Below are 24,218 nucleotides of genomic sequence, written 5' to 3' on the forward strand. Positions count from 1 at the left end.
AGTCTACTTGCTCAACCGATGTCCAACCAAAGCCGTGCAGAATAAGACGCCGATTGAAGCTTGGAGCGGACGTAAGCCATCAGCAAAGCATCTCAAAGTCTTCGGCTGCATATGCTACAGTCACATTCTAAAAGAGAAAAGAGGCAAGCTTGATGAGAAGGCAGAGAAAGGAATCTTCTTAGGCTATAGTACTCAATCAAAAGGTTATCGAGTCTATAGCTTAGAAACAAATAAGCTAATAATCAGTCGAGACGTAAAATTTGACGAAGATGCTGCATACAACTGGGAGACACAAGAAGTTGAAAGAAAGACAGTCAATATTCCTCTACCGCCAAGACAAGAAACTGATCAAAATGAAGTTCTTACTCAACCAAGAACACAAGAACCTGCACAAGTCATAGAATCTCCGCCAGACTCACCAGTAAGGCGAACAAGACCACTATCAGAAATCTACGAGACATGCAACTTAGTAATTATGGAGCCAGAAAGCTTTGAAGCAGCTCATAAACAAGAAGTATGGAGAAAAGCTATGTATGAAGAGATAAAGATGATTATAAAGAATGAGACTTGGGAGCTTGTAGATCATCCACAAGACAAAGATACTATAGGTGTCAAGTGGGTCTACAAGACAAAGCTCAACGCAGATGGCTCTATCCAAAAGCACAAAGCAAGATTAGTTGCGAAAGGATACTCACAACAATACGGAGTCGACTACAACGAAACATTTGCTCCAGTTGCACGCCTTGACACTATTAGGGCTTTAATAGCTCTAGCCTCACAAAAGAAATGGAAGATTTTTCAACTCGATGTGAAGTCAGCATTCCTAAATGGTTATCTTGAAGAAGAAATTTATGTGGAGCAACCTCAAGGGTTCGTGGTACAAGGACAAGAAGATAAAGTCCTCAAATTGAAAAAAGCTTTATATGGCCTAAAGCAAGCTCCACGAGCCTGGTATAGCAGAATTGACAGCTACTTTACCGAGCAAGGATTCAGGAGGAGCAAGAGTGAGCCAACTCTTTACATCAAAACTCAAGGTACGAATGATACACTAATTGTCTCTTTATACGTTGATGATCTCATCTACACAGGCAATAATGAAAAGATGATAAAGAAGTTTAAAGAAGACATGATGAAAAATTTTGAGATGACCGACCTGGGATTAATGCACTACTTTCTCGGGATCGAAATAACTCAAAAAGAAGATGGGATCTTCATCTCACAAAAGAAGTATACAGAGACACTATTGAAGAAATTCAAAATGGAGGGATGCAAGACTGTATCAACTCCATTAGACAGTAACAAAGCTCTCAAGAAGGAAGATGGCTCACCGAAAGCTGATGAATCAAAATTTCGAAGTCTAATTGGCAGCCTTCTATATCTAACTGCTACAAGACCAGACATAATGTATGCAGTTAGTCTCCTATCAAGATTCATGCATGATCCAAGTCAAGTTCACTACGGAGCAGCCAAGCGAATCCTCAGATACTTGCAAGGAACAAAATTCTATGGAATATGGTACGGAGTTACAAGTGACTCAAAACTTGTTGGCTACACAGATAGTGACTGGGCAGGATCCATGGACGACATGAAGAGCACGTCAGGATATGCCTTCACACTTGGATCAGGAATATTTTCATGGGCATCAAAGAAGCAAGCAACTGTTGCACAATCATCAGCTGAAGCAGAGTACATTGCAGCAGCAATGACTACAAGCCAAGCTATATGGCTCAAAAGAATACTTGAAGACATGGGAGAATTACAAGAAGAAGCTACAAAGATATATTGCGATAGCAAATCAGCTATAGCAATGGCAAAAAATCCCGTATTTCATAGTAGAACTAAACATATAAGCATCAAGTACCATTTCATCAGGGAAGCAGAAGCAAATAAAGAAATTGAGCTCAAACACTGCAAGACCGAAGAGCAGGTAGCAGACATATTCACAAAGGCACTACCAAGAGGAAAGTTCGAGCTATTGCGAGACATGATCGGAGTTACCGAAATGTGTACCAAGGAGGAGTGATGAAAAGTGCTACACATTTCTACACTTTTCTTATCTAGAAAATTCTAGTATTAACTACACAAAACTAAGAAAACTAGAGTAAACTAGAGAAACCTAGAATATTTAGAAAACTAGAAGTAACCAATCAAGAAGATTGTAGAAGAATGTAATTAGAAAAGTCTAGAAAAATTGTAAATCATGTAGAACTAGAATAATCTAGATGAAATTAAATGTAGGGGTAAACAACTATAAATACCCCATCAAGCTTCCAAATTGTAACCAAGCTTGAGTAGCCAAAGTAAGTCTTTTACTACTAGCCTACTACCTTGTCTCCTCTCTTACTACACACATAAAAATTAAAACACTACATAACTCTTCCTTGTCCCACCAATCATCCAACTTATCAACTTATCAACATCATCATACTACACTACCTAATATCCATCCCATACAAATCTAAACCAATACAAATTTATTCTCAAACCATCACAAAGATTGATCGTAAAAAAAAATGATATAGTTTCAATCTGTGTCCTATCAAACAAAATATTTTAAACAATATTTGTTTTCTGCATAAAGCTCAGTAGTGTGTTTAATTGTAGTTGAAGAATTAAACACTCCAATTTATTTAACACTTGCTTGAAACCTTACATAATTAATGGAGAACAAAATATATAAATATTGCAACACAAGCAGGCAGCTATATATACTAGAGTTGCTTAATAAATAAACAACATAAATATTATTATAATTAATTGAAAAACATTTATATATATAGCAACAAGCCATATATAACTGATGATACCGTTTTGATAATTTTTGTAATTGAAATATTTATTAAAAAGGATAGGCTTCAATAATAGAGGGTATAGCTGGAATTTTAGTGATTTTATAACGAGGAAAGCCAGCTTCCTCTAACAGTTTCTTCCACTCAAACTCGGTTCTCTCCTTCCCTCTACAAGTATGGGCCATCATCACCATATCGAATATCATACGAGTTTCGTCAAAAACGTCGTCGTTTTCCTTATTTTGTGATGAATCTTTCAATACAATCTCCACGATTATTACCTTCCCATTCTTTTCTGGTATTGCCTTGCGACAGTTTCTTAGAATTTTCACGCACTCTTCGTCGCACCAATCATGTAGTACCCACTGCATGCGCCAGTATATATATATCACTTATATATACTCTAAATTAATAATTAAGATATTGAACTAATATATTTTAATAGAGGAAATAAACTCATATATATCACTTATATGTTTCTCTCTTTCATTATTATTTATGTTTTTCGTTAAATTATATACTTTGTTTGTACCCACATCAATAATTTCATGATGGAAGACTGTATTTTATGAATAAAATTATTATTCATCCACGATTACTTTTACTACTTATAATCTTTATATATATGTACCCAATATAAAAATACTCAATATATATGATATATCAATACGCGATAATAAATTAATATAAAAATTACTAGTGCTATTTTGTGTGTATTAATAAATATTATTATAAATAAATTGTGTTTGGTGTGAATTTATATTAAAAAATTTGGTATTATTTCATTACAAAATTTATTAAATTCTATAAAATAAGTGTTTGGTGAGCGAAAAGAAATCAATAATATTATAAAATCTTTAAGAAATAATTAGTGAAAGTTAAAATTATTGAGAGGCAACAATATTAAAAGAAAATAAAAATACCATATAATTAAACAATGTGATAAGATCTACCTTTTTCAATATATAATGATCTGCTGGATAATTTATTATAATAATTATTTTATGTTTTTTTGGGCAACATTATTTTATGTTTTTAATAATAATGAAGTGGCACTACTATATAAGATAGATCAAATTAAAATTCAAAATTATATTTATATAACTTTTTGTAATTATCTTTTGTAATAATCATCCAAATATAGATCTTACAATAATATTATGAAAATTCAATGAAAGATGATTTATAGTGATGTTTAATCACAGATATTTTGTAGACTGTCTTAAATTAAAGTAAATAATTTATGCATACATAAAATTATATATGCTTACTGGTACGCCCTTTTTCTTTTTTTAAAAAAATGCTTAAGCATACGTAACTATTATTATTATTATATTTTTATTGACAAAAATGTGTAATTAATTAGTTTTAGCTAGTATTGTTAATAAAAATAATAAAAAAGTTTTGGCTACTAATGTGATTTTTATTGGGTAATTGGTGTTATACCAATTTGCCTTTGCCGTTTTTGTGAGGTGGTCATTGTGTCTCTTCTAGGTAGTGAAATTTAGGAGATATTTCCCAAGTTTTTGTTGTCCCCGTGTTACATGCTCCAATTTTGTGATTGAGTGTTAGAACATAGTTTTGATGTTGTTACTACTCCCTCTAATATTATTTATTATTTGAATGATTGAGTTGTTGTTTCACTGTTTTCATTAAGAAGATACTATATAGCTATTGGTAGGTGGACTAAGATATTAATTTATTGATTTAAATACTTTAATTTAATTTAGAAACTTACTATACTTTCACAATGAAAATTCTCCTTTTTTTATTATGAAAATTTACATTTATTATATATGAATTTTGTCAATAATTTATTTATTATATTATTATATATAAGTTTAGAGAAATTCTATAATGTACCCCTTAAAAGGGATGCATCGATATATCTCTATCTGTTTTAGTATCCGAAATAATTTTTAAGTCAAATTTTTTCTCATGGTCATGTAAATTATAGTTATTTAAGACATCCTGCAAAATTTTAAGAAATTCGGAAAAGTTTAACACGCTAAAAATTACGTTCAAGTAGTATGTTGTACGCATGACTATTTTATTTGTTATGCGTGTAAAATAGATTGTTTGAACATTATTTTCTATATTGTAAATTATTTCAAATTTCTCAAAATTTTGTAAGATATCTTAAATAGTTATAACGTACATATGAAAAAAAAAAATTAGACTAAAATTTTTTTCTGGATGCCGAAACAAGTAGAGTGTGTATCAGTACATTCGTATTAAAGGGTGCATTATAGAATCACCCTATAGACAATTTTCTTCCATTTTATTGTATATGACTTGAAAAATCTATTTGTTGTTAATTTTGCTAAATGAGTTGTACTATTTTCATGTAATGGGGGTAATGGTACTTGATATTTGTATCGAAAGATATTTTTATTTTCTCTATAAAAGAATTAGTTTATTATTTGTAATAAAAGAAAAAAAATTCAAAGAAACGCGATAATTAATTTTTTTATTGGAGAAAAAACGTGCAGTTATTTATTATTTGACAAAAGAACATTTATTTACTTTTTTTTTTTTTGATTTTTTTGATTTTAATATTTTAAAGTAGTATTTTTTTTGTACTTTAAAAGTAATATTATTTTAATATTTTAAAGTACTATTTTTTTTTTGTATGTTTACAATTTACATAACAATTAAGGAGAAATTTAAATAGTAACTAAAATTTATATAGCAATTTACATATAAACTATTGGAGTAATTTCAAAATTATAAATTTAAAAAATAAAAATAAAAAATAATATATGAAATAATTTTTTTTAATAAATAAATCTTTACCGGCTAAGACAGCAAGTTAAAAAAAAAAAGAAAGAAATTCTAACAATAATAATAAAACAGGAAATGCATGATTAACAATTTAGGAAATGATACTAATTAACTTGTTTTTTTTTTTAAATTTTTTTTTTTTTTTAAAGTAGATATATAGAGGTTAAAGTAGTATACGAACCTTGATGAAGATGGCATCTGCGCTAGGAACAGATTCGAACATGTTACCTGCGACGTGGGTGACACCATTAGACTCCGGCGCCGTAGCAGTGACATGTGGCAAATCAAAGTTAATCCCTTTGATATGCGGATGAGATTTAACAATCTCAGCTAAATCCCCACCAATCCCACCTCCCACGTCCACCAATGATCCCATACAACCGAACACATCGTAAGCAGGTAGAATCGCTCCCATCACCATCTCCCCAAGACAGGCCATACCATCGTTAAAAATCTTGTTCAGTTCGCCATTAACAGACGCCAACTCGAAGATGCCGCAGCCGTGTGCCTTTTCGTAAGCGGTGGCGCTACCCTCCTGATCCTTGATGATGTGGCTAAAGTAATGCCAAGGCGCCATCTGTATGGGGTGGTTTTCCATCAGTATAAGCGGTGCCAAGCTTGGCTTGGCGTCTCTTAGTAGCCATCGTGACTTGGAGGTCACCCCATAATACAGCACTGTCTGATTATTGTTCTGATCATGATCATATTGTGCTGTGAAGATCTTCTTGCGTACGAGCGAGGTCATGATGCGGTTGAGGTAAAGCATGGTATTATTATCTGGGGAAGAGGAGATCATGGGACTATTATGAGAATTAGTAATAATTTTGGAAGCTATTTGGGTTAAGGAGATTGGGCAATCTTGGGAGTGAATGATGTCGGCTATACGAAGCTCCACGGCGCATTTTAGTGCCATTGAGTCCACAAAGCTGAACATGTGTTCAAATATCTCCGCTTGGTCTCTTGATAAGGCATCCATATATATATTTACTTACAGAATACTAAGACGAATTAATGCTGAAGAAGCTTAATTTCGTTGGATTAAATACACACATATCACATATATAATAGAGAAATGCGGTCACCACATTTAATTTGTGAGATGTAAATATGTATGGGTTCTTAAGTATTTTAATTACTTTAATAATTATTAAAAATGATAAAATACCTCTAACTAATATAATAGAGCGCCACTACCTTCTATAGGTGCCAAAAGTATTTATCATCACAAAATATATATTTTTTATTTTTTTCATTTATAGATTTGACATTTTTGCTTAAATGGTACACAACTTCAAAAATTACTAAAAAAAAATAGGATGATTTTACAATGCACTTCCTTAAAAGGTAAACTATAACTATAATTTTATAAATTTCAGTTTTCAGTGTGTTAAACTTTTTCAATGGTACACTGAATGCAATTTTCAGTGTGTTAAACTTTTCCAAATTTATTAAAATTTTACAAGATGTCTTAAATAACTATAATTTACATGATCATGAGAAAAAAATTGAGTAAAAAATTATTTCGAATACTAAAATACATAGAGATGTCTCAAAACACATTACAAAAAATGTCACTTTTGCCAGCATATTTTTGTGCTAGCAAAAATTGGTATTGTGCTGGTAAAATAGAATTTACTTGTAATGTGTTGGCAAAACGGGGTTGGCAAATCAATGTTGGTATTAGAACTTTTGCCAGCATAAAATGAAAAGCGCTGGCAAAAATGATTTTTTTCAACACGTAAATGCGCTGGTAAAAGTTAGATTTTAGCCACTGCAAATGTACATAGGTAAAGTTAGATTTTAGCGCAGTGTGTACGTGTGTGAGTTTGGGGCTCACATAAGAGTCCATGTGGGAACTCGCATGTGAGCCATAGTGCATGCATGCGGGTGTGTGTCGTGTTGCATCAAGTGAGTTGTGTAATGTACGTGTGTTGTGAATGTAAGGTAAGATGTGAATGCACATTGAGGAGAATGTCATTGGAGGAGGAATCAAAGGACAAGACGTGCAAGAGAAAAGCATACAACCACACCTCATGCAAACTTTGAAAGTAAGGAGGTACGAGTAGTGAAGACAATGCACCTGCAAGGTCTAAGGACCCAACAAAGAGTACACTGCAGCCACCACCTATGTGACCTGGGACCACTTCTGCGTCTGGGGACCACCTAACACCAGACAAAGGTACGAGGCGCAATACCACCTTTTACACTTGCGGTTTGTAGCCCGAAAGTGACATCTTGTCTATTTGGGACCACAATATAACTTAGGTCATTAGAGTCTATAAATAGTCCATCCTCAAGTGTGAGAGGGGGTTCGAAAATCATTTTTGTAACCATCATATTAAGAGCAATAGAAAGTTTTTATTTTCTCTCTACTTGAGATAGACACTTGATTTTATGTTTTATCTTTTTTCTTGATCTTAGTTCTGAGTTTGAAGTAGAGTTTGATCTAGTATTTTTTTTTTTTCAAAAAGAAAATAATTACAAAGTCAAAGAACAAATTAAGGTATCTTACCTCACGAATGGGAATGAGAAATATTGGAATAGAAAATTGAATGGAATAAAAAATTAAAAAAAATTAACCTCTTATTGGAATGGTTTTTCTTATTATTTTAAAATAGAATAGTTATTCTACCAAAATGATAAAAAAAAAATCATTCTATTGAAATGACATTTCAATATTTTAAAATGTAATAAAATAAAATAAAATATAATAAAAGTTAATTATTTTTCATTCTATTTCATTTCATTACTTCCCAACCAAACGCAAGAATTCATTAAGGCTATAGCTCCATTTGGGTTAGCTTGTATAAGCTCTTTTTGTAGCTTTTAGAAGTAAAGTCTTTCTAGGTATGTTTGGATAAGAAATGAAGATTTTTTTTTTTTTTTTAATTTAAAAGTCTTTTTTGGAAGAAATTATGATTTGTAACTTTTTTTTAAAAGATTTTTGAGAAGTTATTTTTAAAATTAAAATATACATAATTTCTTATTTACTCATAATTAAAAGAAATTTTTTTAATGATATTAAAATATCTTTATATAATAGTCATTCTAAATAGTAAAAATAATTCAAAATACTTATCTATTACTACTAAGTAGTAGTACTATAAACAAAAGTAAAACTTATAGTGAAATGGTGTCATATACGGACATAAATGGTAGAGCAATTATAGAATATAATATGTCCAACACATGCATTTATAGTATTATATTTTTTAATATATTCAATTTGGATAGGCCTCAATAATGGATGGTAAAGCCTTAATTTTGATGAAGTTGTAGCGAGGGAAGCCTCCTTGCTCCAAAATAGTCTTCCACTGTTTCTGAGTTCTCTCTTTTCCACCTGTGGTGTGAGCCACCATTACAAGGTCAAGCACCAAAGCAGTGTCACCAAACACCTCATTATTATTATTATTATTATTGCTTTCTTCTTCCAAAACTGACTCCACAATAATAACTTTTCCACTTTCCTCTGCAATTGCTTTCCGGCAATTTTTCAAGATCTTCACACAATCTTACTCACTCCAATCATGCAATATCCACTACACATGCATATATAAATTAGATTATTTAATTATCGTGTTCTTTTTCTTTTTATCCTTTTGTGACCAAAAAGACAATTGCTCTACTCGTTAATATTTTACAATATAATAATTAATACACACAAATGGAAAGAAAAAAAAAAGTAAACAATAATAACATTAATAATAAAAGGAAAACGATATTTTTTAACAATTATAAGTATCTTGAGCATACTGCTCCTGTTGATTTGAACTCTATTGTAATGGTTGACAATTGACATGTTGTCAAGTTTGCTTTTATGCAGAGAAAAAAAAAAACAATATTGATGTCCTTTCAAGATAGATATTGATGTCCTTTCAAGATATAATAATAAATAATAAGTATTTGATTAATTTGAAGTTGAAGATTTTCATGTTTGTGTATTACTTGGTAGACTAATTATCATTTTTGCTGTAGGTAGTTAATTTTTCTCTTTAATTATAAAGATAATTAGATTTAAAGATTTTTGTTGAAATACATTCAATTTTACTAACGGATAATTGTGCATGTATCAAATTGTGCTCCAAAATTTTTATGCCTACCAAATCGTAACTTTTAACAATTATCAAATCGTATTTCTTGAATTTTCATCCACATCAGACTTCTGTTAATAAATTTGAACAAAAATACTTAAATTTCAAAAATCTCAAGAGTTCAAGAAAAATATTAATAATCTAAAAAGTTCACGGGACATCATATCAAAATTTGGGATCGAACAAAAAAACTAATTAGTGATCTAATTATTATTATATGTCAGTTAGGGGTATACTATATCACATTTTCATCTGTTGTGTGTGACAATAGTTAACCTAATATTTGTTTCCATTTAATTAATTAATATTTTAATCTATTTAGATCTACTTTATATAAGTTTATTTATAATGAAACTTTGTAGTTGGTTTCAATAAATAAAAAATAATTAGCAATTTTTTTCTTTTAATTTTCGACACATCTTGCCTCCTAAAATATATAGCTTGTTAAAATTTTTCTCTAAACTTATTATTTACAGAAATTTAATTCATTTATTAGGTTTCATCTCATTATTCTGTTTAAATACTAACCTGTCTTTGTAAATTAAAAGCTTTGCCCCCTAAAAGCTTTGACAACAATCAAATCGTAACTTCTTCAACTGAATATAAGAAAGTTTCAACATTTCTTTTGTAAATTTTAAAAAATTAATTTAGATCTTAAAAAATCTCACTTTGAATGATTAAGAATATTAAAAAATAAATGAAAAAAATAATTAAGTAATTTAAAAAATTAATTATTTTTTTTATTAAAAATCCATTTATTTATAAAAAATTATATTAAAAATTTAATTTTGGTAAAAACTATTAAATCTTATGGGAACAAATTTGAGTATAGTTTATTCTCTGAAAATCTAAATTTGTTTAAGTAAACATAATTTTTTTTAGTTTAATTTTTATTTCTTTTAAATAATTTTACACTTTTATTGAATTTCTAATTGTTTTCTTTATTTTTAAGAAATGAGTTTGTAAATATAAATAAGTTTGATTTTCTCTTCACAAAATCTTAGTTTGTTTAATTATTTATTGGATTTTTAATCATTTTGGTTTGATGTTTTAAGATATGTGTTTATAAATAAAATAAAATTTGAAAATATTTTTCTTAGAAATAATTTAGGTTTTTAAAGTAAATTTAATACTTTTTTATTATTATTAATTTAATACTTTTATCTAGCTCTTCTTTTTTAATTTTTTCGAATTAATATAAGATTGTAATTTTTAAATTTAGTTTTTTTAATAAAAGGGGCAAAATTTAGTATTGGTCAAAATTTAAGGATAAAACTATTAATTTTTAACGGTAAAAGAAATAAAACCTTATGTAACTGTTTTATTTTAGAGAAAATTTCTAACAAACTGTATGTTTTAGGAGATAGGATCAGGATAGATAGTGTCGAAGATTTAGGATGTAAAAATGATAATTATTCTAAAATAAATAAGTAGAATTTTTGCCTCCAAATTTATAGGCTTTCATTTGTCCCTGAATTATTTTTGGCAAAAAAAAAATCCCTACGAACTTTGAAAGTAATTGTAAATTTATAAATAATATTGTAATAATAAAATCTGTGTGTATCCGTAATTTAATAGTTAATATTTGAATTTTAAGATCTTTATATTTTGTTACCGAGAGAATTTTTTTACAAATAAATAACTTACACAAAGAATTATATTTTTTTTTTTCACATTTACATTTTTTTTTTGGCTTTTTCATCCTTACACTTAAAATCAGTTTTATTTTGCATTTTTACGGTTATTGTAACTACCACTCCAACCTAAATTGCAACAAAAAAATCGTACAGAAATTCTAGGCTGCAACCATTTTAGAAACTCAAATTTGAAAAAAAAAAAGTTAAAAAAAAAATATGGGGTAATTCTCTCTCTTTTTTTTTTTTCATTTTAAAGTTATTTTATATTTTTTAATTATAATTAAAGGTGTCCTTTAAAAATAATATGAAAACAAACAAGAAATATTAACAAATATAAGTATTTTAAGAATCCTTACAAAATAAATAAATAAGTAGTTTAATTACTTGCCTTCATGAAAATTGCATCAGCTGTGGGGACAGAACGGAACATGTCACCTCCAACATGGGAAACACCGGAGTACGGCGGAGCAGTGGCGATGACGTGGGGCAGATCGAAATTAATTCCCTTGATGTGCGGATATGATCTAACGATCTCAGATATGGAACCACCAGTCCCACCACCGACATCAACCATTGATTTGATATCACTGAAACCACCATCACTATAATGAGACAAAATGGCCTTCATTACCACCTTGGCAGTACACTCCATGGCATCGTTAAACAGCTTATTAATTTCCGGATTCTCCGCCCCAAACTCCCATATGCTTTGGCCGTTATGGGCTGTTAGTGATGTCATTAGTTAGTTACAACTGTATATAGTTTGTTACAATCTGTTAGTTCATTTTCCCTGTATATATTCTGTTAGTTAGTTATGTCAACTAACTTATCCTTTGTATATATACTGAGCTAACAGCTCATATTAATGATATACAAGATTCATTCATTCATCTCTTGTTTTCTCTCTCTCTGTATCTAACATGGTATCAGAGTAGATTTCTTTTTCGCTTCCGCCTCTTCGCTTTTTCGTTTTCTTGAGTGTTGTTCACAATGACGACTTCCTCTGCTTCAACTCCGGCCATGTCTGGTTCTCCGGCAGCCTCTGGTACTTCGTTTCATCCAGTGGTTTTCTCCCATAAGCTTTCTGTTAAGCTCGACAACAACAACTATCTCCTTTGGCGCCCTCAAATTCTCTCTGCAATTCGTGGTCATCAACTCTCCGATTTCATCTCCGATTCTGTCGTTCCACCGGAGAAATATCTTTCGGATACCGATCGTCGCGATCGTCGTGTCAATCCATTATACATTCAATGGGAGCAGCAGGATCAGCTGCTTTATTCCTGGTTGCTCTCGTCTATGACCGAAGGCGTCCTCACCCGTGTTGTTGGCAACGACACCTCTGCGCAAGTGTGGCACACTCTTGAGGTATACTTTGCCACTCAAACTTCTGCTAAAATAGATCAGTTTACTAATCAATTGCAGAATATCAAGAAAGGATCGTTATCGATCAATGATTATCTTCTTCGCATCAAATCCATTGTCGATCGTCTTGGATCTGTTGGACACTCTGTCACCGTTAAAGAACACGTTGCTGCCATCTTCAAAGGCTTACCCGCTGAATATGATACGTTTGTTATTTCGGTGAACTCAAGAAATCAGCCGTATACTGTGGCTGAAATTGAGTCTCTCCTTCTCTCTCAAGAACATCGTATGGACAATCACCATCGTGATCTTGAATCAATAAATCTTGCTACAAATCGTTCCTCACGCAACAAGAATTTTTCCTCTTCTGCATCTGAATCAAGAAACAACACTCAATCCTCCTTTATGTCTCCTGGCCGTGGCCGTGGCCAGTGGAATCCTTATGCAGTAGCCCCTCGAGGCACAGGACAACAGCCTGGTCCACCTCAAAGTCGTCCCCCAAACATGAACTCCTCAGTTCCCTCATCTTTCTCTCCCAACACTGGTTCCACAGGATCTAAACCAGTGTGCCAATTATGTGCAAGGACTGGCCATATTGCTGCTAGATGCTATCAACGCTTCAATTTCGATTTCCCTGGTGTTGGAGCGGCCAATGTTGATCAATTCTCAGCAAACATAGCAACAGCTGACTCCATTCTCGATCCTGCTTGGTATCCTGACTCCGGTGCCACTACTCATTGCACTCCCACTGAGACCAACTTTACTCAAAAGGAGCCTTACTTTGGTCCTGAACAGATCCATATGGGTGATGGAGCAGGTATAAACATTCAAGGTATTGGTAAGAAACTCTTTCATACTCCCTACACTTCTAAAGAACTTGCTCTTAATCACCTTTTACATGTTCCTCAACTCACCAAAAATCTAATCAGTGTGTCTCAGTTTGCTAGGGACAACAATGCTTATTTTGTTTTCTATCCTGACTCCTGTTTTGTTAAGGATCAGGTAACCAAGACCACTCTCATGGCAGGGCAGCTTAAAGATGGTCTTTATGTCATTCATCCATCTCAGCTACAGTCTGAAGCCTCTTCTTCATTTTCCATATCCACACATTCTGCTCATACAGCTCACCAGAGTTCTTGTAGTGTGTCTACCAACTCCCCTAGTATGTTTTCACTTTGGCATAATAGGTTAGCACATCCCTCTGCAAGAGTTGTAAAACAGATTTTATCTCAATGTAATGTTTCTGGTGTTAATAAAACTGTTTCAGACTTCTGTGATGCTTCGTAAAGGGAAAATTCATCAATTTCCTTTCCCTAAATCTGATACTGTGTACACAAAACCACTTCAGTTAATATACACTGATTTGTGGGGTCCCTCACCCATGCCATCATCCAATAATTACCATTATTATGTGCACTTTATTGATGCATTCAGTAGGTACACATGGGTTTTTCTGTTAAAAACAAAGTCTGAAGCATTGCAGACTTTCATCAATTTTAAAACTCAAGTTGAAAAAGAGTTTGAGTGTTCCATTAAGTCAATTCAATCTGACTGGGGGGGAGAATATCGCCCTTTTGAATCATATCTTGAGAGACATGGAATCTCTCACAGATTGTCTTGTCCCACAACACACCAACAAAATGGTGTTGCTGAGAGAAAACATAGGCACCTTATAGAATCTGCTCTTACTCTCTTAGCTCAAGCTTCAATGCCTCTCCAATTTTGGGATGAAGCTGTTCGAACTTCAGCCTTCATTATCAATAGGCTTCCCTCACCAGTCATTAATAATGACACTCCCTTGCACAAATTGTTCAACAAACAACCTGATTACAGTCAATTAAGGGTGTTTGGGTGTGCTTGTTATCCCAATACTAGGCCCTATAACAGACACAAGCTTGAATTCAGGTCTGTCATGTGTACCTTTCTCGGTTACAGTCTAAAACATAAGGGTTATAAATGTCTTGCTTCTAATGGTCGAATATACATCTCTCGAGATGTAATTTTTAATGAACATTATTTCCCTTATGTTGACTATTCCAAATCAACCAACTCATCACCATCTTCTAGTACCAATACCAGCATGCCACACTCCATTCCACCTATCTTTCACCCCTCAAATTGTGTTTCTTCTTCACCAGTTTCATCTTCTCAGCCCCTTCCCTCTCTCTCTTCTGGTTCATCTAGAACTGTTTCTGCAACTGAGGGCTCTAGCAATGATCACCTTCAGTCAATAGATGCTTCTATTGTCCCTGCAATCTCTCCCATTGCTCAGATGCCCTCCACTGCAGCTTCAGTTCCTGCACCAGAACCACCATTATCTGCCCCCATACTCCCTCCTGCATCAGCTCTTATCCCTGTTAACAGTCATCCTATGACAACAAGAGCTAAAGCAGGTATTACCAAACCCAAAGCTTTCCTTACCAGTACCATTCCTCATAGTTACAAAGCTGCACTTGCAGATCCAGTGTGGAACAATGCAATGAGTAATGAGGTAGTTGCCCTTAAAAAGAAAAAAACTTGGATAATGGTTCCATTACCTCCTGGGAGGAAAGCTATCACTTGCAAATGGGTCTATAGAAAGAAAGAAAATCCTGATGGCACAGTGTCTAAATTCAAAGCTCGACTTGTAGCAAGAGGGTTCTTCAACAATATGGTTATGATTTCAAAGAAACCTTCAGTCCAGTGGTGAAATTTGCTACAATCAAGATTGTTCTCACTGTTGCTTTGTTCTACAAATGGTCTATAAGGCAACTTGATGTAAATAATGCTTTCTTAAATGGGGATTTAGAGGAAGAGGTGTATATGACTCAACCCCCTGGGTTTGAGGACAAAGAAAATCCCCATTTAGTGTGCAAACTTCAAAAAGCTATATATGGCCTAAGGCAAGCTCCAAGGGCCTGGTTTGATAAGCTCAAGGCCACACTTACTACATTTGGTTTTCTCTGTGCTCGAGCAGACAACTCCTTGTTCTATAGACATACAGCCGATCATTCCACATTTGTGCTTGTTTATGTGGATGATATACTGGTTACAGGTAGTTCTAATGAAGCTGTCACATCCTTAATTACAAATCTCAACTCCATGTTTGCTCTAAAAGATCTTGGTTTTCTCAGTTATTTCCTAGGCATTGAAGTAACTCACTCATCCGAGGGATTACATCTATGTCAAAAGAAATATATTCTTGATCTTTTAGTTAAGGCAAAAATGGAAAATGCCAACTCTCTGCCTACTCCTATGACTGGAGGTGAGAAACTTACAGCCACTGGTAGTGATGTCTATGCTGAACCTTCTTTCTATAGAAGTATTGTAGGTGCCCTACAGTATGCTACTCTCACTCGACCTGAGATATCCTATGCTGTTAACAAGGTTTCACAGTTTATGCAAACTCCCCTTGAAGCTCATTGGAAAACTGTGAAGAAAATTCTTCGATATCTCAGTGGTACCTCTGATTTTGGTCTACTTCTAAAGCCTCCTGCAACTATGTCTCTCACTGGTTTTTGTGATGCAGATTGGGCTTCAGATCTTGATGACCGAAGGTCAACTTCAGGGTACTGCATATATCTTGGTTCTAATCCCATTTCTTGGTCTTCTAAGAAGCAACCAACTGTGTCCCGCTCGAGTACTGAAGCAGAGTATCGAAGTTTGGCTCTTGCTACTGCTGATTTAGTGTGGATTGAGTCTCTTCTTACTGAAGTACAGGTTCCATTTCAGAAACCTCCTACTATGTGGTGTGATAATAAGAGCACTGTTCTTATGTCTGCCAATCCTGTGCTTCATTCTCGGACTAAGCACATTGAATTAGACTTATATTTTGTTCGAGAAAGAGTTCTCAAGCATCAGCTTCTGGTCAAGCACACACCCGCTCATGATCAAGTTGCAGACACGTTTACTAAGGCATTATCTAGCACCAGGTTTAAGTTCTTACGAGACAAACTCAGTTTGGTTTCTAAAGCCACTCTGAGTTTGAGGGGGGGTGTTAGTGATGTCATTAGTTAGTTACAACTGTATATAGTTTGTTACAATCTGTTAGTTCATTTTCCCTGTATATATTCTGTTAGTTAGTTATGTCAACTAACTTATCCTTTGTATATATACTGAGCTAACAGCTCATATTAATGATATACAAGATTCATTCATTCATCTCTTGTTTTCTCTCTCTCTGTATCTAACATGGGCCTTCTTGAAAGCCACGCCACCTTCCTTAACACAACGGCTGAAGCAATGCCATGGAGCCATCAGTCTAGGATCGTTCTCCATCAGAATCATTGGAGCTAGAGTTAGTTGATCGTGATCGTTCGTTTTGGTCAGCAGCCATCTGGAAGAGTGTGTGGGCCCGTAGAGGGCTTCTTCTTCTTCTCCGTCCGATTTTGGTTTTTGGTGTTGGGTGAATATCCGACGGCGGACGAGTAGGCGCATGATGCGGGCCAAGCAAGAGAGGTCTGGCGAGGTAGCGCCAGGAATAGCGGAAGCTATTTGGGACAAGGTGATTGGAGAGGTGTGAGAGTGGATTATGTCGGCTAATTGAAGCTCCACCGCGCATTTCAACGCCATCGAATCTGCGAAGCTTAACATGTACTTCCATATCTCAACTTGACCTCTCAACACTGCGTCCTCCCCATCTGCTTCCATATTATTTATTACTTTTCTTTTTTTTTTTTTGTTGGGGGAGAAAATCAATTTGGAAGATGGATAGAGTAGTGGATACTGGGTGGAGGGGTTATATGTAGATGTTCTGAGAATGTGTCCGTGTAGAAAAGTGAAGGTCCTTGTATAAAAAACAAATAAGAGGAGTGTTAATTACAATCTCTTAGTTAACTTTGTGTCCGAAATTACATGTAGGAGTATTTTTATTTAAATTTTTTTTCATAGCAGTTTTTGTTATAGGTACAGTATTATTCTTGTAAATTTTTTAAAAATTTTGAATAGTTTACAATGTTGAAAACAGAATTCCTGATATTCTAGTTTACCATGCGCGTTTAAAAAATTTTAAAAATATTTTACGTACGGTAAACTATTCAAAAAATTTTAAAAATTTACATGGATGATGTTGTAAGTATAATGAATATCGCCATGAAAAGAATTGAAAAAAAAAAATATTCCAACAAGTGTTTTCAAGCACAGAGATTGTAATAGGAGGTTAATAATATTATTAATATTAGAAAAATGTTAAAAGGTACAATAATAATATGTATCTTGTCTAATGAGTAATTATATGCACATAAAACTCATACATAAATTTATGTATCAAGTCATTTTTTATGAGTGTGAGACTCTCATACATCAAAACAATTGAAGATATTAATACTATTTTGCAATAAAAATTGTCTATTAATTTTTTATTTTATTAAATGTTAATTTTTTTTTTTTTTTTTTGTAAAATAGTATAAATAAGATTTTGAATTTAATTTTTGACAATTCTTTTTTAATAAAATTAACTTGAGGACAATTTCTACCATAAATAGACTTAAATTAAGTAACTAGTTTTGTGATAACATTTTTATTGAGTTATAATTAAGTTTTATTTAAAAAAAAATAATTCAAAATACTATTTAGTATTATTTTAAAAATATAAGACTTAATTTATTATTTTTTATTCATAATTTTTACAAAAGTCACATACAAAATACTATTTATCCAATAATTTATGTTGTATACAATAATGTCGCTTGATAATTCTTCAAATTGTTTGACAATTCGCTAAACTGTTGATTCTTTCGTGTATAGAGAGTAGTACAGTAGAGTTTGTAATTTTTCTTTAAAGACAATGTGGCTTGTATAATTGGAAAGATCTCTCTATATATTATATCTAACCAAGGAAAATGCAACATCTGTAGCGTATGAGAGAAATCAAATGACATTTTCATGTGGAATATGTAATAGAAATGAATTTTTTCTGAAGCATGAAATGAAACCAACCAGAAAATTGTTTCATTGGATCGTTTGTGTGATTGGTTTAGGATTTTGAAAATTATTTTATGTTTTTGAAAATTAAAATGGTAGGGGTCTACTTAAGAATTATTGATTGGTTGAGTGTTTTCAAAAACAAAATTTGAATACTATTTTGAGTTTTAGGATAAAAAATGAAAACACTATTTTTATGTTTTTTGTGTTTTCAAATCATTGAATCTAAAAATTCTCCAATTATTCTCTTATTTTTTTTATTTTGAGACTCCCAACTAATTACATGTTTAATTTTTTAAAACTCAAAAACATTAAATCACACTACAACCAATCACATATTTAAAAACAAATTTTCACTTACAAAATTTAAATTTTTGTTTCCAAAACACATTTTTAAAAACACAATTTTTAAATCACAAACCAATCAAAAAATTAATCTTAGTATTAAAAAATTAAAAAAGAAAAGATTTTATGTAGTCAGCAAGATATATATATATATATATATATACTAGGTGAATGTACGTGCCGAGCCACGTATTGCTAGTTTTATTTAAGATTTTGGTATTTTTAAGATTTTGAATGTATTTTATTTTTAAAGATTACAAATTTTTTGTTTGAAAAAATTAAATATTATTTAATAATGTATTAAAAATAATATTAGTGTAATGTAAGTTTATATTTATAAATATTCTGTAAAGTGTTAATATTATATGAACATCTCCATTTATAAAGCTAAAAAGTGGGTCAATGACAGAAGTGGTATATCTGCAATCACACAAAGATAGAAGTGGTATTTCTGCTTCCTATGCTTATCCAGAGAAAATATTAGATAATGTAATGTTAACTTTAATATATAAAGATTTTTCTTTTTTAAAAAATAAATAAAAAAAAATATTAATATTCTCCCAAAATAGGTTTGTTAGAGAGATATGTGGGTAAAATGATTTTTTTCATTTAAAAAAAGATTATTAATATTTAAAAGATTGTTTAATTTTTTGGGTTTAATTATTGGGTTTATTTGTTAACGGGAGATCAAACCTAATCGTTAAATTTAACAGAATATTCTTTTTATTTTTAAGAATATTCTGTTAAACCAAGAATTGCCGTTAGATAGGCACTTTTAATATATAAAGATATATATGGTAGACAGCTATGCACCTATCCATACCCTTTTAAAACGTAATCAACAAAACAAAATATATTATATACATACACACCTAAACCTTACATCTAGAAATAAATATTAAAAACAATACGTGTAATGTTTGTATCACGTTATACTGTATAACATTTTGGTATATATTAACTAAGTCAAGTATTAAGAGAGTTGACCAAAATAACACATATCACTATTATTTGGTCCAAAAATAGAAGTATTACAGCCAACCTTGAGATGGATGTTGCGAAATATTTAACACGCAAGTATACGTATCGTACAAGTAATACTCAGATAAATAAAATCGTTCTTGTTGACCGGAAAAATTGTCAACTGACTTAGAGTCTAATAAACGCTGAGTAATCACCAATAAAGAGTTAGGAATAATAAATAAATCGTAAGAAAGCACAGAATTATAGAGGTTCGACCCCCTTAGATTTAGGTTATGACTGGCCTCTTTTTATTATATTGATTATGAGATAATGTTGTGCAGATCACTAAGAAAAGCAAAGTGAACTCTAGCTACAACTCTCAAGATGTGTATAGAAAATATTCAGCAAATTACTTTTATAGTGTGAGATTATGATTTCTGGTCTTTTTCACTATGAATTCATTCACTATTTATAGGAAGACGGTTTATTACAATTGGCTTCAAAAAAGAAGTGATCAGAAAGTAAATATATATCCCTATATTCTAGGGTGCAATTACGATCTATTGAAACTCTTACAATCTCGGGTAGATTAGTCGGATCTGCATTTGTAGGATATAATTAGAAATATTTGTGGAAGTTGTTAAAGAAGAAATCAAGGCTTGCATGTAGCTTTGTCTAGCATTCTTGGCATCGTTTCTCTTGGCCGGTATATTGACCACCCGGCTAGACCCTTTTCGAGACTTCCTTCTTGTGGGATTATTACTTGTGAAACATTCTTGCAGGGTGCATCAATCTTTCCTCCTTTGGCCGGCATGTTGATGGCCCATCTAGATGCTTCTTGGAAGGCAATTTACAGTCCATGGACAGACACATTTTTTCCTGGAAGTACCTTGTCATATTAAGGGTCGGCTAGATTATGCAACGTATAAGTGCTACGTCAGATGTGCAAACTTTGGGATGATATTTGCCCCCGAAGTCTCCGTGCGACCATCTGTTCGGATAGGGACTTTTGATACCTGTACAGATGCTGACATGTACGTGTGCTACATGTGATCGATATTCTGGCAATTATTCTATGCAGAAGTGAACAGTCAGATTTTTCAGTCTCTTCGATTGCATTAGGTGTCATCTGTCATAATGGCAGTTTCAAATAACGCTTTATGTGGGATAGTGATGACAACTGCACTCCCATATAAATGTATGTTTTGCTCCTCCCACTTTCCCATAGCGACTTTATAGGGAATGAATTTTCCATTTAATTTTTTGGGAAAAATTAAACATGAGAGCCCTATATAAAGTCCTCTCTTCTTCTCTAATCTCTTTACTTTCATTTTTTTTACTCAAGAAAAAAGTTTTAGAGAGAAAAAACTCAAGAAAACTCAAGGTTTTTAGCCAAGCTCTTCAAAAAACCCGACCTCCTTTGTGCAGCAAGAAACCAGTAGCCTTCCTTCAACCGTCCAGGCCTTGGCTAGGCTCCGTCCAGTGAGTAAGCTTTTTAAAACTATTCTTTTTCTTTAAAATATTCTTTATTTTTGTTTCTACACCATTGTTAGAGGTAAAAACCCCCATGCCAAGAACTTAGGAATACGTATCCCTCATAGGTTGTACGGGCATGTTAGGGTAGATAAATGTAAGGATTTTGCCTTAAAAAAAGTTGAGTTTTCCTCTATTTTTCATATCTTGAATCATGGGTTTTGAAGAACACAAAGAACTTGGTTTTCATGGTTTCTTTTTGTAGAATATGCTATTTAGATCTGTTAATAATCCTAGTCGACCTATGCGAGATGTTTTTACTCTGGTCGGCTAATTAGATATTGTCCATGTGGTTTTTATTTTGTCTAGATGTTCACCACCCTCTTCCCTTTTACAAAGATGAACCCACGCGACTACTGGGAGGTGAACACTGGATGGACACAAATTTCCTCAGCCTTCTCTACAAGGATTAGCCCATACTCCGGGCAAGTAGTTCATCATCTAGTGATTCTCCGGCCATATCATCAGGTAGTTATTCTGACTTGGAAGTCAGTAGTGGTTTTCTTGAACCATAAATACAACACCACCACAATTCTAAACTGGTCAAAGGAGAGATCTATGGTCGGTTCATTTGGAAACTAAATCGAGGTTGGAGGAAATTTCTTCCAACTTCTTGGACATATATTGTCTGGAAAGGTGTCCTGGACACCCTACGAGAGGGACGTAGACCGTCCTTAGTGAAAAAACCATCTCAAGCTGAGGTTGTTGTCACTGTTGTACGGTATACCGGCCAGGATCCAAACTTGGCCAGGACAAAATAAACTTACCGTGCATTGCCTTCAATCAATCCCCATATTAACATTGTTGAACTCAACTGTTTGCTACTGGTGAAAATTTGAACCCACCTACTCCTTTTGACATTCCAGAGCTTTGAAGCTCTTCTTTTATTTTCTGCACATCCTTAAAGGCCATTAAGTTCAAGACATATAGCCAGGGAGGTGGCTTTTAAACCTGGCTTTATTCTCTGTTAAGATATATGGCTGGTCGGACAACCTTTAACCCCAGACTTATTTCCTTTTATGCTTAACAAAGCTACTTATTTGCACATACTTAGCTTTTTTCCATTAACTTTGCTTTAAATTTGTTATCTTAAGTATTTTCACTGTCTTTGTCTAATGTTGTGCACATGTAGGTGCCTCCCAAGTGATCGAGCAGACTTATGGTCTTTTGGTCACTTACAATTAACCAAGCTCTTTGCCTGTATATCCAGTTTCCTGAGCGAACCTATTTCCATGCATGTTTAGACATAATATTAATTTTAATGAGTCAATTATTAGTAAGTTATTTGACACAATTTGAGTGAAAAAAATCACTTTTATTCATTTATTAGTCTTACAAATGTGTGTCGCTGGAAACATAAATATATTAAATAAAAGCTTAAATGTTGAAAGATTGATTTTAGATCATCAATATTGAATCACTTCTGCACGACATACCGTGTAGAAGCCATCACTTAAGAGTGATGTGTTACAAGAAGTTATCGAATTCCTAGACGGCATACCGCCCAAGAACCACTATTTAAGAGCAGCGTTTTTTCAAAAAAAGGCTTACTAGTAGTACTTTCTGAGATGTTCTCCGTTCCAATATTTTGGTAACAGAATTAGTTCCGTTTTCTTAATCTACTAACCAAGTTTATACGCACCTAAACTTGTGATATCTGTAACTTGGTACGGTCCTTCGCAGTTTGGGCCAAGTACTCCTACTACAGGATCTTTGGTGTTAAGAAATACTCTTAGAAGTACCATATCTTCCATAAAAAAATTTCTATCCTTGATAACTTGTTAAAGTATCTGGCTATCTTGTGTTTGTAGGCTTGTAACTTCAAGTTGGTCTAATCTCTTTTTCCTTCGATTTCGTCAAGGGATTCTATTAGCACGGTGTGGTTTACGTACTTCTTGGTCATAGGATATCCTTCTGTGAGACGGTGGTTCTAATTCGACGGGCAGCATTACTTCATAGTCATAAGCTAATGGAAAAAGGTATCTTCTGCCTGGTGGCTGTCCTCTCGATGGTCCTATAAGACCAAAGTACTTCTGGAATTTGTTCGGGCCAGTTTTTCTTTGCTTCTTCAAGATACTTTTTTAGTGTGTCTTTGAGGATTTTATTTATGGCTTTCACTTGCCTATTTTCTTGTGGGTGAGCAACTGCGGAGAAGCTTTTAATAATATCATGTCGATTATAAAAGTCAGTGAACATATCGCTATCAAATTGCTTACTATTGTCTGATATAATTTTTTATGGGAGATTGTATCGATAAATAATGTTTTTAACAACAAATCTAAGACCTTCTTAGAAGTTATAGTGGCTAATGGTTCAGCTTCAGTCCATTTTTTAAAATCAACTACCAACCAATTCAAGTTCTTGTTTAGTCCAATTCTTGAATGTTAATGGATTTCTCCATCAGTGTCAAATAGAAAAAACTGTCCTTTAATTAATTAGGTGAGAAAAGACAGAGAATTGACAAGAGGAAGAAGTGTCCTCGAACTTTTTCATATAAAAATGGATGCCAACGCTTAGGAATAGATTTAAGAAATATAATAGATTTAGGAAATATCTTGACTTACCATATTTGAAAAAAATCTAAATTTCCATTAGACTGATAATTTTGTGAAAGTGACTTTAGAAATATTTGATTAATATTTTTCGAAAGAGAGAAATATTTAAATAACTAAAGTCAAATATTTACAAGCAATGGATGACATCAAAGAGCTCCTCACTGATGGCCTAAGTTGCTTCGAGTTTTTTTCCCTTTTTTTTCCCAAGCATACATAGTTAATAATTATGTCCTATGGATATTGCTAGTACTTTTAAAA

At 32.7% G+C, this 24,218-nt stretch overlaps 2 protein-coding genes across 2 annotated transcripts; both read right to left on the bottom strand.

Moving 5' to 3' along the window:
• Positions 1–2,604: 2,604 nt before the first annotated feature.
• LOC115698874 (desmethylxanthohumol 6'-O-methyltransferase) lies at positions 2,605–6,714 on the bottom strand. Its single transcript, XM_030626077.2, has 2 exons — positions 5,755–6,714; positions 2,605–3,154 (listed from the first exon to the last, which is right to left on the bottom strand). Exons 1-2 carry the CDS (start codon positions 6,547–6,549, stop codon positions 2,840–2,842), a joined length of 1,110 nt encoding a protein of 369 aa, XP_030481937.2. The 5' UTR covers positions 6,550–6,714; the 3' UTR covers positions 2,605–2,839.
• Positions 6,715–8,677: 1,963 nt separating this feature from the next.
• Positions 8,678–17,374, bottom strand: LOC115701238 (xanthohumol 4-O-methyltransferase). The gene is given in 3 exon segments (XM_030628986.2): positions 8,678–9,112; positions 11,690–12,019; positions 16,834–17,374. Coding segments are annotated over 3 exon segments (1,107 nt in total). The 5' UTR covers positions 17,293–17,374; the 3' UTR covers positions 8,678–8,794.
• Positions 17,375–24,218: the final 6,844 nt, after the last annotated feature.

Source organism: Cannabis sativa, chromosome 8 (genome assembly GCF_029168945.1).
Source record: "Cannabis sativa cultivar Pink pepper isolate KNU-18-1 chromosome 8, ASM2916894v1, whole genome shotgun sequence".
Lineage (NCBI taxonomy): Eukaryota > Viridiplantae > Streptophyta > Magnoliopsida > Rosales > Cannabaceae > Cannabis > Cannabis sativa.